The 15,938-nt window shown below is 36.3% G+C and overlaps 1 protein-coding gene across 1 annotated transcript in view; it reads left to right on the top strand.

Moving 5' to 3' along the window:
- The first annotated feature begins 8,636 nt into the window (after nucleotides 1-8,636).
- PTPA (protein phosphatase 2 phosphatase activator) overlaps nucleotides 8,637-15,938 on the top strand; it is a 1,433,001-nt gene continuing 1,425,699 nt past the window's right edge. The window contains exon 1 of the mRNA XM_044058017.1: nucleotides 8,637-8,731. Within this exon, the coding sequence (XP_043913952.1) occupies nucleotides 8,707-8,731 (25 nt within the window). The 5' untranslated portion in view covers nucleotides 8,637-8,706. The remainder of the gene's footprint in view (nucleotides 8,732-15,938) is intronic.

The raw sequence follows: 15,938 nt of genomic DNA on the forward strand, positions 1-15,938 counted from the left end.
CCACAGACTCAGTGTGCCAATAAACCACAGCCCATAAGACAAACTAATGTCAAAAACAACACACTAGTCATAGGTGACTCTATATTCAGACACACTGATGTCCCACTCACCAGGCTAAACAAGGAGAAGGTTACGGTCAGCTGCCAGATGGGTGCCAGGAGCCACCACATAACCCATGCACTCAGGTCATTCCACAACAAGTACAAATATGACTCTGCCATTGTCCATGTTGGTGTGAACGACCTGAGACATACCTCCCTGGACTACATGAAAAGAGACATGGAAGAGCTCTCCAATCTTGTAGCCCAGGCAGGTATGACCCTAGCCCTCAGTAGCATCCTGCCATCGCCCAGAATGATGCCGCAGTACAAGGACAAAATGATTGACTTCAACCAATGGCTAAGCTTCTGGTGTCATTCTGAGGGGATCCAGTATCTGTTTGCCTGGAACGACACGGTCGACAGACCACGATGCTTTGCCAGAGATGGCCTGCACCTGTTGCCCCTGGGATTCCAGATACTGGCTAAGGCTCTTGCCTCCCCTATACTGCCTTTTTTAGCAAAGGTTCAAATGACAAATTCACTACCGTAACAGGAACAGGCAAGCAAAAACTAAGGGTAATGCTACTCAATGCTAGATGTCTAAATCTCAAAATGCACTCACTCGAGGCACTCCTTAAAATGGAGAACATTGATATCTGTGCAGTGACTGAGACCTGGTTCAAGGTTCTAGAGAGCACCCCTGCATTACCAGGCTATAACTCAAACCACACTTTTTGGCCATCTAACCTGGACCAGAACACCAAAGGCGGAGGTGTGTCCATATTCATTAAGGATATCAATACCTCCAGGCTAGATGCACAGCATAATGCAGCCGAGGTTATCCAAGTGCAACTAACTCTGGGCAAAACTGCAATCCAAATTGTAGCTTGCTACAGATCCCCCACAATGCCCCAGGATTCCCACTCCTCTTTTCTTGACATATGGGAAAATATTAGAGTTCAACCAAACACCCTAAGAATAGGAATTTCAACTACCCTACCATTAACTGGGAAAACTACTCATGTACCAACTCCTTCGCTCAACGCTTTCTGGAATTCATAAATTTCAATGCCCAGGATCAACTTATCCACAACCCCACCCGGGGAAAAAATTTCCTAGACCTAGTCATTACCAACATGAGTGACCGGTGTTCCACACCTGAAGTCAACTCCTTGTTGGTCAGATCCAATCATAAGCTAATCACCCTAGATATCCGCATCCCGTCCCCACCCACCATTAAGGAAACCACGGTAAAAAAATTATCCAAAGCCAACTTCATGCTTCTTAAGACAGAAGTGGCAACCTTCATTACACCCATGTAGATGGACAATACAGTTACGACTGCTGAATCCTACACAAATGCACTCTATAAACACTTACACGAGTACATGGATCGTGCTATCCCAAACAGAACCAAGATGCTATCCTCCAAAAAAAGGAAGCCAATCTGGCAGTCCCTTGGCATAAACAAACTCTACAACAGAAGGAAGAAACTGTTGCAAAAGAGAGTAAAATCCCATGAGTGGAGGAGCTCCCTGGTCAACCTCTGTAAGCAGCTGAGATTCCTTATAAGATCCTCCAAAGCTAGCTACGAAAACAAAATTGTCACTGATTCTAAGGGCAACCACAAAGCATTCTATAGTTATGTCAAGAATCTCAATGACAACACCCAGATCTGCTCTGGGTTACAGCACAACGACACGAAAATTACAGAACCAACTGATATTGCCAACATCCTGTCCTAACTTTACCCCCCTCTCACCCCCTAAAGGGCCCATATCTATACAGGAAGAATGCAGACTCCCTGTAATCACATCTATGCAGGTAAAAGCTGCACTCTCTAAAACCAAAAACACAGCATCCATTGGACCAGGCAACATCCCAGGCTGTGTTTTACACGAATTTCAGAACGAACTGGCTCCCCACCTAAGCACCATGTTCAATCATAGTCTCACGTCAGGCTTTGTGCCCACTGAATGGCGCACAGCAACAGTAATCCCACTTCACAAAGGGGGAGCCACCACTGATTCTGGGAACTATTGCCCTATTAGCCTGACGAGCCTGGTCTGCAAGGCCATGGAACTCAAACAAAGACATTGGTAACCTCCAAACTCTGGACCCCACCCAGTTCGGGTTTGTGAAAGGCAGATCATGCCTTCTGAACCTGATCGACTTCTCTGAGGCAGTCACCAAAGCCGTAGACGAGGGTAAGGTGGTTCACACAGCCTATCTTGACCTCGCCAAGGCTTTCGACACCATCCCCCATTCTGGAATTATAGCTAAACTCACTAAACTAGGTATAAATCCCTATGCCACAAGATGGATTGCCAACTGGCTCACTGACAGAACCCACACTGTAAAAGTTGCAGATTCCAAATCTGACTTCAAGTAAAGTACCACAGGGTTCAGTCATGGGACCTCTCCTGTTTGGGATCTACTTTTCTGAAGTACAGGCTAACACAGAAGGCCTCTGGCTAACAAAGTTCGTAGATGACTATAAACTAGGACCCATAGTAGAGTCCCCAAATGATGTGGACATCCTACAGAAGGGCCTCACTGACACAGATGCCTGGTGTCACAGGCATGGCCTCAAGCTCAATGCCAAAAAGTGCGTCATCCCCTTTGGTAAAAACTCTGTACCCATGACTACCACATAAACGGCAGTCTACTTAATGCTGAATGTGTGATAAGAGACCTTGGGACCCTAGTGGACAGTAGTCTCTCCTTTGATATTCACATCACCACAGTAGTCAGGAAATCCTTCTGTGTGGCACACCTCATCACAAAAGGGTTGCCATCCAGGAAAAAAAGAGGTCATTGTTCCCCTCTACTTGGCACTCATTAGACCCATTATAGAGTACAACACCCCTTTTGGAATGGACCTCACAAGATATCTGCAGCAGCTGGAAAGGCCACAGAAGTACCTCACAAAGAGGATTACTTGCCCCAAACAGATGCCCTACACTGACCGTCTCAAAAAACTCCAGCTTTACTCTGTAGCATATCGCCTACTCTGAGGAGATCTCTGCCTAACATATAAAGCTATGTTAAACCCACACCTGTTGGACATGCTACACCTAAAGAAATCCCAATCCCTCCGTACCTACACGCTCTAGAGACCTAAACCTTGTCACCACAATAAACAGGACATGCTGGAGGGCTAGATTCCTGTCCCAGAGACTTTCTATACTCTGGAACAAGCTACCCATGTATGTCAAGCAAAGTTCCTCATTAGCACTCGTCAAGAAAAATCTTGATGAGTGGATGGGAAATACACCCCGGGGATCACTTCTGTGGCTCTGCTCGACAGGGGCACAGGAAATTAACTTACTTGGGTGGCGTAAGCCAGGGAACCTTGTTGGCTAGGCTTACTTAGGCTCTTGGGCTGATAGCCTAGTAACTACCTGCGAACCTCTCGCCCCTGGTGGGAATGAACAGCATTATAGGGCCACCAAGGGGGAAGCTGGATGGTCAATGTGAAAATGTATAACTGGGTACCCCCCCATCTCCAAAAAATATAATAAAAGTTTAACTGCACAGTTTTTGTTGTAGTTATGTCAAAAAGCACAAACCTTGGGTTATCATTTCCAAAGTCTTTATAAGGAGGTTGCTGCCTCCTTTAACCCTCCACCACACTCACATTTAATCACAAGGGATAAACATCAAGTGTTTCATTGCTGAAGTGCATTAATTCAATAGAAAGTTCAAAACATATTGTTGATGTTTCGAAACAGGATGCACAATTATGAAAACACTGTTGTCAAGTTAGTAAAGCTTTTTATAAACAAATTGACAACAGACACCTATAGTACAAGTGCAGGTTTTGATATATTATGTTGCCACAGATCAAAAATGGCAAAATCTGTACTTTAAATTTGGCTGACTAGTAGATTTTTGCAAACTGTATGCAGCTGTTAAAAAGTTTCACTAGTGAAATGTTATGTGGAAGACAGTTCATAGTCAGAAAAAGACTTCTGCTTACAGTCTCTAACCTTGGTTCAAATACTAAGTTTATATACATGAACTGAATTACTTAATACTTACTACACACTAACATTCAACCATTATTTTGTGGATTTGTGAAGTAATACATGTACAGAGCATCCATACCATATGTGGCTGCATTATGCAAAGTATATAACTAAAAGAGATTGGCACATAAATAGGGTACATATTTTTTCAATGAGGTTATAACCTGCACTCTGTCCTAAACTAAATATACTTACTCTGATGTTGGTGCAGAGAGCAGTACTGCTGCTTTACAGCAAGAGGTTCTCTGGTTAGGTTCTCAGCTGGTGTGCCTCCTGTGCAGAGTGCACGTCATCCCTGCATCCACAGACATTTTGTCTGGGTGGTCCAGTTTCTTTGTACCTCTTAAAGCTATGCAGGAGGCAAACTGGCATTCTTCACACTGTCCGTTAGTATTGTTGTATGTAAGTGAATGAGAGTGTGCATTCTATTTCAGACTGGCACTCTACAAAAGAATGAATTTCAATGCCTTGCATCCACTAGCTGTTGAGATAGGCTCCTGTGTCCACACATCCTTGTAAAGAATAAAGTTAGTTATAAGCAAATGGATGGAAGGGACAGATGAAGATGAACAACCTTAAAGCTAGAGGCAGTTCCTGATCTGCTGGATTGTAACCTTGAAGTTAGTATACTTAGCCTGCAAGGGTATATATGGTACACCTCCCCTATATAAGTGCTCATTATTTGTTATTCAGACATTTTTCAAGAACTTCATAGTTTCATCTTTGCCTTATTATGTGACTTTCAAAATTCTAATTCTTGAAGAACAGTCATCCACCCTAATCATGGATATGTCTTTGTGCATCCAGTGTCAGTCTTTCTCAGAGGTTTATTTCCTTATGTATTACATTTGTTGACCAGGAAGAAAATCCCATTTCAGTGAAGTCCTAGAAAGAAAACATATTGGATTTAAGACAAACATACAAGCAATATATATGACATTCACGAGTAGTGAACATACAAAACATTACAAATCATTTTAGTACACTAATTCACACAGAGCCAGACATTCACACTCCTAATACAACTGTAGAACAGCAGTCATATTACTTGCATAGCGAAAATAGTCCATTCTATAAGAGAGAGAGAAAAAAAACAGCTGTGTAAGGAAACTATCTCCAGTTATTACTCTTGATTGTTTCTAATCTTAAAAGCAGGGCAAGCGTGGCAAGTCCTGTTATGAAATGGCAATAATTGGTTTTATTCCTCTGCAGTTTCAGATTTTCATTTTACTGCCCCTGAATTATATTTACTTTAATTTTGTAATTTTGGGGCATGTCAGTAGCTCAGACTAGGTAAGTTATACATAAAGGAGTGCTTATGGGTCGGGTCGTCTCTACTGAATACAATGGTATGTATTTTTTATATTATATATTTTTTTATATTTTTATTAATTTTCAAATGTTTTTTACATTTTTTAATTTTTAAATGTTTAAATTTTTATTTTTGTTTCACTGGAGCTTTTCTCCCCGGGCCTCTACTGAAAATGGAAATATATCCAGTTAGACTAGCCCGGTTAACAAATGTAAAATAAAATAAAATAAAATAAATGTACCTTTCTAAATAATGTTGGTGACCTTGAAAGACTACAAAGATTTATCGCAAAGAAAATCCTGCATCTACAGATCCTAAGCTATCTCAATGGAATCCCTCTCACTGTACTGTTTTACACAGACATTTGCACTATGACTTCTGCCTTGCTTTCTATGCAGTGAGAGACCTTGAACTTTTCACTCTCTTATAACTCCAGAAAACCAGCAAAACAACTATTATCTGCACAAAAAACATACCTCAATTGCCACATTAACTACACACAATGGTGCAATAGGTACTTGACCAAGTACATCTCCTGTTTCTGATACACTTTCCCTACATACCAAACAGAGTTGGGTTGGGAGGATGGCGTAATGGTTAAGGTGTTTGCCTTACAAACATAAGGTACAGGGTTTGAATCTCACAGGGGATAATTGGCTAGGCTTAAAATGGCTCACAAGGGTGGTTAGCCTAGTACTAACCTATGAACCTATGAGTAAAACCTTGGGTGTTTTTAAATCTAGACTTAATGAGTGTATGGGTTACAGTAAATACATACACAGGACATGTGAAAGTAGTCTACTAGTCTGGAGCAACCAACCACTTGGGTTATCTGGCTAAGCTTCTCAACAGTCACTTAGGCAAATAAACTCAGTAACTATCTATGAACCTGTATGGGATCAGTGACTGTTGTTCAGCATTCATCAGGAGTAATGTATACTTGTCACTGTCTTGACTTTACAGCATATTCCTGATTTTGCCTAATATTTTGCCTTGTTTCTCATGAAAAAGATTTGTTGTTAACCATTCAGGATTGTAGACAGTCAGTTATGCCTAAAATTAGAGTTCATATTTCTGTTGTCCAAAAAATACATGTTAATGCAAAACATGTTACTGCATTAACTTTTATATGAATTAATGTAACATTTAAAAAGTGTTTCCGATTTTGATCCTTTATTCTGATATTACTGTTGCTTTTGCCCAGAATTCTTAAGCAAATAAGTTGAGAGTTACAGTATCTGGTTTCCTGCCAGTATTTATAACACTCCCTCAAATAGAAAACAATCCCTGAAGATTAGAAGAATCTGCTCTTAAATCTCAGGTAAGCACTGAGTTTGGTCACTCCAGGCTGCCAGTCTCTATTGCTTACCTTTCTAATTCAGTGATTACTGGCTTTATCCTAACAGGGTCATAACACAACCCTGTTTAGCATAAAACGCATAACCTGAGAATGAGTGATTTTTTTTCTCATTATCCGATTAACCAGCAGCAGCTTTTGTGGGGCTCCTACTTAATCAAGGATGATTGAGGGCCCCCCCCTTTCCCACAGTCGCAGATATCATGAGTACCTAAAGTACACTATGATATTAGTTTTAGTAGAATATCCATCAGCATGATTTACCTAAAACAAGGGCACTATGTCAGTGTTAAAACATTTAATGAAATTACAAAACTTTCTACTTAAGAAAACAATAAGACCAGGCATATCAGTGAATTTTAAAGAAGTGGTGCCAATACTAAATACATAAAATTGCTGTTTTGCCTTTTTGTTATTTTGTTACAGGTGTGTCAAAACATCAAAATAATATAAGCTGCTGTGGTTGTCTCCCCCCCTCCCAGACCAGGAGGCCCCTAGTGACCACAAGGTTTTCTAGTGTTTAAAGGTGGTTATGAACATTACCCATTTATATTCCTTGCATTCATTTAAATTAAGTATATCACCTCCTCTGCATGATTTAAAAATGAATTCATACAATGCACTGGTATCTTCCAGGTGTTGTAATGACGGACTATAGCGGGCGGTTGTTGATTAATAGCAGGATTTATTGACAGTTATTGGGGGGGGGGGGGTGTTGGGCCATAAGGCTCTCTTTCACTTAGGTATGTCCAACTCCTACGACTGTGGAGGGAATGACTGGGTGCAGGCAGCCAGCAGAGTAGCACCTGCAGTAGTCGATGAAAAATCCCCCAAAATCCACATCTTTATTTATTTTTTAATCTTTGTACTGTATGTTCAGCGAACCATTCTTTTTGGTCTGCTATGGTTGTAGGCCTTACTCAGTAGAAACATAGTTTATTTTTAATCTTTGTACTGTTAAGTACACTGGAGCTTTCTTCATTTGTGTGTCTTGATAACGGACTTATATAATCTTTAGTAAGCACATAGTTTCTCATCTTCATACTTACACAAGTAACTGGAGTGCTGGGAAGTACAACATTAATACCTTAATTATGATACTATTATATGGGGATAATATGTGCCTTTTTCCGAGCTTGAATATGTGTTAACTGTAACAATAAAGGATTTATAAACACAACTAAATTACTTTTTTTGACAGAAACAACAGCATATCTGGAGAGACTTGAAATTTAGTGCTGGAGCGTTTAACAACTATTTTAATATTGTCAATCGCAGTGTTAAACAACTACTATAAAATCTTGAACTTGTGCCTAACGTGGGGCATTTTTTTGGGGGGGGGGGGGTGATATTTTGCTGTACAAACCATCCCACGACAACTGAAAAGGACTGAACTTCACTTCTTTTGTGCCGTTTCACATAATACTTGGGTGTTTTAGTTATAAAACAATTACTGCAAATATTTACGAAAATGTAGAAAATAATTTTTTCCTAAAAAATATTACATTTGCCATTTTTTCATCGCCCGACACAACTGTACCAGTAAGGACTGTACTGCACAAGGTGGGACAGGTGGTCTACCTAACTTGTGGCCATCACTGGCCAAGAAAACAAAGTTACCTACTCGAACTATCCCTGACCAGGTCGGCCAACAAACACCACCTAATACGAATAAACCCTGTACGCATGAAATTATAAACAAATCTGCATAACTAGGACGCTAAAACCCTTCGTGTCTGTGAACAAATTTTAATTACAACTGAATAAAACTATAAACAAATTATTAATTACTACACCAAAACCCACTTAAAAAAATAAATACTGAACACTCCGCTATTAGGTTACCCTTGCAACTTATTTAAACTCCTCACCGACTCAGGCGGAATTAGAAACAGGGCGAACACCGGATTCACGTGACATCTTTACGTAAAAAGTCCTTTCCTGTATCAAGTATTAACTGCTACTATGGCCGAGACTGAGGGAATGGATGGTAAGTTTTTATTATACATGCAGTTTATATTACCTGTATGTGGTTAAAGCAACAGTCTGTGCTTTCTTTTATTAAGATATGCTATGGCTGTCTCGCTCTAATGTGGAAAACACTTGTCATTTACTTTGTGGGGAGAAAATGTGATTTATTGTGTGGTCCTTTATATGTTTAGGTTGTGGATAACTGATGTTTTTAGTTCAGTAATAGTTTGCTTTCTGGTGCGTCTGTTTTTATCCATTGTCACTGTTCAGAATTGAGCCTTTTATGTTATATGATTCTTGTCTGTAGCTACATGTATGAATCTAGTCTGGCATGCACTTCAGCATTTTGTATTTATCCGTTAAACTGTGATATTTTGGTGATGTGCATACAGTAAAAGAATAAATGCTAGGTTGAGAATTCCCCTTGTTTATTTTACGTGGGATCCAATTAATCATTTCAGTTGTTGTGGTAAAAATACCAGTGTCGTACTATTTTTCATTCTGAATTAGTTTGCTTATGGTAAAGCTGTTCCTGTTTGCACAGTTCTCGATAGGTAAGAGTTTATTTACTATTTGTGGGGGATATCACCAAGTATTTTTGCATTGTACCCTTTTACGAACTTAATTAAGAGTAATGCTCTTAACGAGTCCTTACTTTGCCTTTAACCCAGCCTGGGGTCTACTGAGTAAAAACTGAGTCTAATGCTAAACAAAATAAGATATAACCCCTGTTTAGGGCTGAAGAATATGGAGGAAGCTATCCATGGTTTGTGCAAAATGTGCACTTATTGTCTAGCAAAACTGATGAAGTATGTAAACTATTTTATGAATGATTTCCTTATCATAGTAGTTGCTGTTCCAGCCCTAAGTAAGTTTTTTAAAAAAAAAAAAATGTTTATTCTGTATGAAAAAGATATTTTTGTGAGTGAGGAGTATTCTGCAACTTGAATACTTATACTGCTGGTATTTTTTTTCATGTTTGGGGAAAACTTATGTTTGGTAACAGAGGGAGGTATAAAGGTATCCAGACTAGTAGGTTACTTGAGTATGTTGAAATTAACTCCAGTGAACACCAGTTCATCAGTCTCATGTTAAATTGACAATGCTACATTGATAGTAATACAGTTATGACAAACTCAAAAGCATTTACTGTGTGAGCTTCATATAGCAATATGTGAAGTCGAGGTCCCTCAAAGTGTGTAACCGTGGTGGTGTGTTAGTTATTGGGGTGGGCAGAAAAATACGCAGATGACCCGACCATCATCTGCTCAGCCCAGTCCTTACCAAAACTGCAAAAAGTCACACAGGAAGCCTTTTCCTCTGTTGAAACATGGTTATCCGATGCCCGATTAATACTCAACCCAAACTTCCAACCCACCAAACATACTCAAAACATCTCTGACTTTAACATCACGGCGAAAGACAACACCACTGTATACCCAACTGAACACACCAAATTGCTAGGAGTGGAAATAGACAAACTAAAATTTGACATTCACATATCCATGACTATAAAAAAGTCCACAAAAAACTAGGAGCATTATACAGAAATAAGCAATTTCTCACCAAAGCAGCAAAGATTTCAATAGCAAATTCCCACCTTATCTCCACCCTACTTTATGCCTCTCCAATATATACCAACCTAAGGCAATGTGATCTAAACAAGCTAGAGACCTGCTACAACAAAATTGCCAAATTCGCCACAGGGGCATCCTACCGTAGTCACCACTGTCTCTCACTTGCTCAACTGGGCTGACTTGAACTCCCTCACCTCCTTCAGTGGTATCAACTCTCACTCACCCACAAACTAGTAAACCATCCACTAAATGTCCCATCCCTCCAGAATCTACTCCAACCCTATCGCACCACCAGACCACTAAGATCCAGCAGCAAAAATCACTTGCAGATCACTAAAGCCAATAACTCTGCTGGTGAAGCACTATTCTCTTGCGCCATAGCCAAATTATGGAACTCACTCCCACCCACAATTACCTCCATACCATCATGCTCCCACTTCAAAACTTTACTAAAAGCGCAACTAAAAACATGCTAGCTATGCCCTTGCAACTCCCACTCTAATATCATCCACCCCATCCAACCACTACCTTTCTTTCCACTCCACTAACTACCTTGATTATAGCAAGCTCAGATGCTCATAAGCCAGTACTTATTATACAGCACAAACAACTTCTTGTAACATTTGTTAATGTCTGGTATGCACTTCACAGATAAAGATTCTAGTTGTCTACTGATGTACTATGTTCTTCATCTGTAAATATGTTGTAAGTAATTGCTATGTAAATTGTTAATCACTATGTAATCCAATGTAAATACTGTCTGTTTATTTTAACTGTGGAGCTTTTCTCCCCGGGCCTCCGCTGAAAATGGACCTACGTCCAGTCGGACACTCCTGGTCAACAAATTTAAATAAATAAAATAAAATTGCTGACTACAGAGATTGTGCCATATTCACTTCCATCGGATTGGTGAGCTGCTGTTTGGTGGAGTCCATTTCTGTACATTCAAGTATGACCCATTTATATTCAGCATTATCAGTTAGAAGTCTGCCGCAAGAGTAAGAACATATGCTTTGTTGAGTTTTTTTATACTTGTGGTTCTAATTGCATTTGAGTAGGAATTAAACTTGTACATATTTTACACAAAAGGCACACACAAGTTATTTTTTTTTCAAAACAGGTTTATTGTTTTAACATACAAGAGAGATATCCTAACAATTTTATACAAGTAATTAAAAATAGATATGATTATAACATTCAACAAAACAACTAAAGTATTTACAAAGACATCCACTACAATCAGATCAATTAATTAAACTAAAATACCATGCTATTGAAATTAGGATTTTTTTAACAAATTTTGTAAATTATCCCATACAATATAATAAGATGTTTTTCTAGTTGTTCTTGACCTAATTGTGTTTATTTCCATATGGCACACTATATTCATAACATTTTTAAATTCATTGAACGAAGGAAGTGTATCTGAAATCCAATTTCTGGTTATTATTTTCCTAGCCACTGCTAGAATAAACCATAACGAGGGAAGCTTAACCTTTTTAACACTTTGAGGTACAGGTGTGTTGAATAATATAAGAGATTTAGAAATAATGACATTATCTGTAAAAAGAGCCTGCAAAAATTCATTAATTGACTTCCAGTATTCTTTCAATTTTATACAGTCATAAAACATATGAGCCCAGTCAGCATTAATTTCTACATTACATCTCTTACATAGATTATCTTTATTATCTATTTTATTCATCATCAAAGGTGTATAAAAAGATCTATGTAAAAATTTCCATGTATAAAGTCTCCAGACAATGGAAGACATAGTTCTATAGGCAGATTCCAATATATATTGTTTATCTTGTTGATTTGGTGGGTCCCCATTAATAGAAGTGAAATAATTCCAGTATGTATCTACACTGTAAAAAGTTTCTTGTCTGATAATTTTATGTATGTATGAAAGTTTACCTTTATCAGAAACTTTATGTTGTAAATTTACACTGTAAAAAGTTTCTTGTCTGATAATTTTATGTATGTATGAAAGTTTACCTTTATCAGAAACTTTATGTTGTAAATTTAATATCAAGTAATCAATCAGTGTTGGAATAGATTCTTTAACTGTTATAGACATTAGATCTATTTTATTAATGAGATGTTGTCTAAAGTTCTGAACCTCTAACCAGCAAGTTTCTCTTAGATCAAATTCTTGTTTTAAGAAATCTAGATTTTTAACTTTATTATCAGATATCAACTGATACCAGTACTTTAGATCATTATCTATAGCTAAATGAGTTCCTTCAGAAGTAGATGACAAAAGCATACCCTGAGTATACATTATAGGAATATAATAAAATTCCATTCCCTATACTTAGGGTGCATGAATATAAAGTTACGATAGCTAATAATAATATTTAATGGGTAACAAACCATATGTTTAGGTGTAATAGGTGAAGTACAAAATTCCTTTAGTAACCATAACATGGAGTTATTTACAATCATATTTTTATGTGTTAAGGAGATTTTCATGAAGTGCATACTAATTAGCTCCCAATAATCTTTCCATTTTGCGACATATGACTGATCTATTAATAAAGTAATAACTTTTACAATAGAAGAGATAGTATATAAATTGAAGTCTGGAAAAGAAATACCCCCTTGAGACCAGCTATTAGTATGTTTCTTTAATGCAATCCTTGGTCTATTAGGTGCCCATAGGAAATTTAACATTAGTGTATTCAGTTTCTTGATAATTATTTTTGTAGGTGGAAGTATTATTGATTGTATTAAGTATAAAATCTTGGGGAATATTATCATTTTAATAATAGTAAGTCTCTCCTCCATAGTAAAAAACATATTATTCCAGATATTAAAAAGATTTTGTATATTAAGAAAACCGGTATTATAATTATTATATATAATAGATTTAATATCTTTAGATAGTATTATACCTAAATAAGTTATCTGACCTGAATTGGGTACATATTTAGTAAAATCACTAATGAGAATATTTTTTCGTGTATATATAGGTAGTATTTTAGTTTTTTCTTCATTGAATATTAAACCAGAAATACTTTTAAAATTCATCATTTTATCAAATAGAGACTGCATAGAAGAATTAGATCCTGCTGATGTAATTGGAACATCATCTGCAAAAAGTTGAATTTTGGATGTTGTATTTTCATCTATTTCAAAACCCTCTATGTCAGTACTGTTTCTGATCAAATTAGCCCAAGGCTCCATTACTAAAGTGAATAATAGTGGAGAAAGTGGACATCCTTGTTTTGTACCTTTAAAAATGGGTATTTTTGTGAAACATATGTTCCTACCTTAATATAAGCCAATGTTCCTTTGTATAAATGCTCAATTAGATTTACAAATGCATCTGAGAAGTTTGTGCACTTCAGTAAGGTAAACAGATAGCCCCAACTTACTGAATCAAATGCTGAACTTATATCAAGACTAATAAGTGTTAAATCTTTCTTTTTCCTATTTGCAAAATCAATTAATGTTAAAGTATTTCTTATATTATCAAAAGTATTTCTATTTACAATGAAGCCTGTCTGATCTATATCTATAATGCCGGGGATGATTGTCTTCAATCTATCAGCAAAAATACTCATAAACATTTTATAATCAACATTAAGTAATGAGATGGGCCGATATGAAGTACATCTAGTTGGATCTTTATTAGGTTTTAAAATTGGCGAAATAAATGTATATTGCCAAGATGGAGGTTATTAACTCAGTTTGGGCCAAAATAAAAACCTTATGTATTAATGAATATGTACTTTTAGAAAGGATTTTATATATCTCTGGTATAATACCATCATTACCCGGTGCTTTGTTTGATTTAAGCTTATTTATTTGTGTAATAACCTCTGTATATGAAATACTTTTGTCCAATAGTTTAATCTGTTGTTTATTAAGCTTTTTATTCATGTTTGTGGTTATAAACTCCTTTATTTTATCTTTAGGTTCCATGTTAATGTTATTATGGTTAATTTTGTGAAAGTGATTTCTAAATTCATCTAGTATTTCTGGTATACTAGAAACATTCTTCTTTTTCCTTGGAGAAAATATTTCTTTGATATGGTTTTGTTTATTCAACCTTTTGTTTTATTTTTAAGTCTATGTAAGTATTTGGGGCTTATTGAATAAGACAAAAACTTGTATTTCTCTAAAGTTATTTTAACTTTGAGTTAAAATTTCTTTGTATTTCTCATTTAGTTTGTTTATTTCTTCAATAACTTTCTTGTCCATAATATTTTCTTTATTATTATGTTTATAAGAGTCTAATTTACTTTGAATATCTAACAATTCCTTATCCCAAGATTTCCTTTTATTATTATACCATCTAATACTTTGTCCATATAGATATGATTTTAAGGCATCCCAAACATAGACAATGGAGACTTCAGGAGTATTATTTATGTCTAAAAAATGTTTTACTTCTGAAAGTATATATTCTTTATAGTCTTTTAGTTGAGTTAAGTATGCTGGTATCCTTTTGATCTGAACATTTATGAGTATTTTTTATCATGAATTCAAAAACAATTGAATTATGATCAGATATAGGACATGAAATGATTTTGGAATTAATTAAATCTGTTACCGTCTGGTTAGAAATAAAGACCCTATCTATTTTTGAATAAGTTTTGTATCCGTTAGAAAAAAAGGTGTATGGTAATGATTTTGAATCTATCTGATTATTAATATCATTCAAATGATAAGAATTAGCAAAATCATTTAAATGTTTTGCATTAGATGTAATTCTTCTTTTTCCTATAGTGGTAGTATCACTTTCATGTAGTATACAATTAAAGTCACCAGCTAAAATAATATCTCCTATAGAGAATTATATGATCTTATCAAGATGATGTTTCACTGTATTAATACCAATTCCAGGTATCCAATATACATTAATTAAAGTAAGTCTTCCCATTAATTTTTATTGTAACCATACAAAACATTCCTTTGTCATCCTGATAAGACTTAATGGTTTTAGGAATGGGCATACTTTTATTCCATAAAATAGCCACTCCTCTTTTTTTCTGAGTGTGCTCTGAACTAACCAATACTGTATATTTGTTTGTGGCTAGTTTATCAATATCTTTTTTCAAGAGATGGGTTTCTTGCAGGAAGACTAAGTTGGCCTTATGTAAATTAATGTATCTTATTAGGCTTGCCCTTTTACACGGATTATTCAATCCATTAATGTTTAAAGAAATTCCTTTTAAAGATGTCATTTGGCATTTTTAAAACTTAAGAATCTTATGATCAAAATAAATAACATAAGTAATGTTACATCTCCTCCTTTAGGTGTACCTTTAAATATAGCTGTATTTATTGAATCTCTTACGGGATTTTGTATAGGATTCAATTTTGTTTGTAGTGACAATGAGTGTACAAAATATATTGTGGATGTCAAAACTATATACATATAACAATGAACAAGTGAAAATAATGTAAGGATTACACCTTGCATCCAGCCTGGAGTTAAAAACTCCAACTTAGAGTAGTATTTACCACTCAAGTTAACCCCCTACCCTAAGCAGCAGTACCTCAGCTACCACCTTATCAATTTAATACTGGTTATATTTAACTTAAATTAACAGCTTTCAATTCAATTATCTAGCAAGACAAGACTACACATTTTGATAAAACAGCATCATATAAACTAAAAAACTTTTTTTTTTTTTT

Source organism: Protopterus annectens, chromosome 16.part0 (genome assembly GCF_019279795.1).
Source record: "Protopterus annectens isolate FY-2018-M chromosome 16.part0, PAN1.0, whole genome shotgun sequence".
NCBI classification, from domain to species: Eukaryota; Metazoa; Chordata; order Ceratodontiformes; family Protopteridae; genus Protopterus; species Protopterus annectens.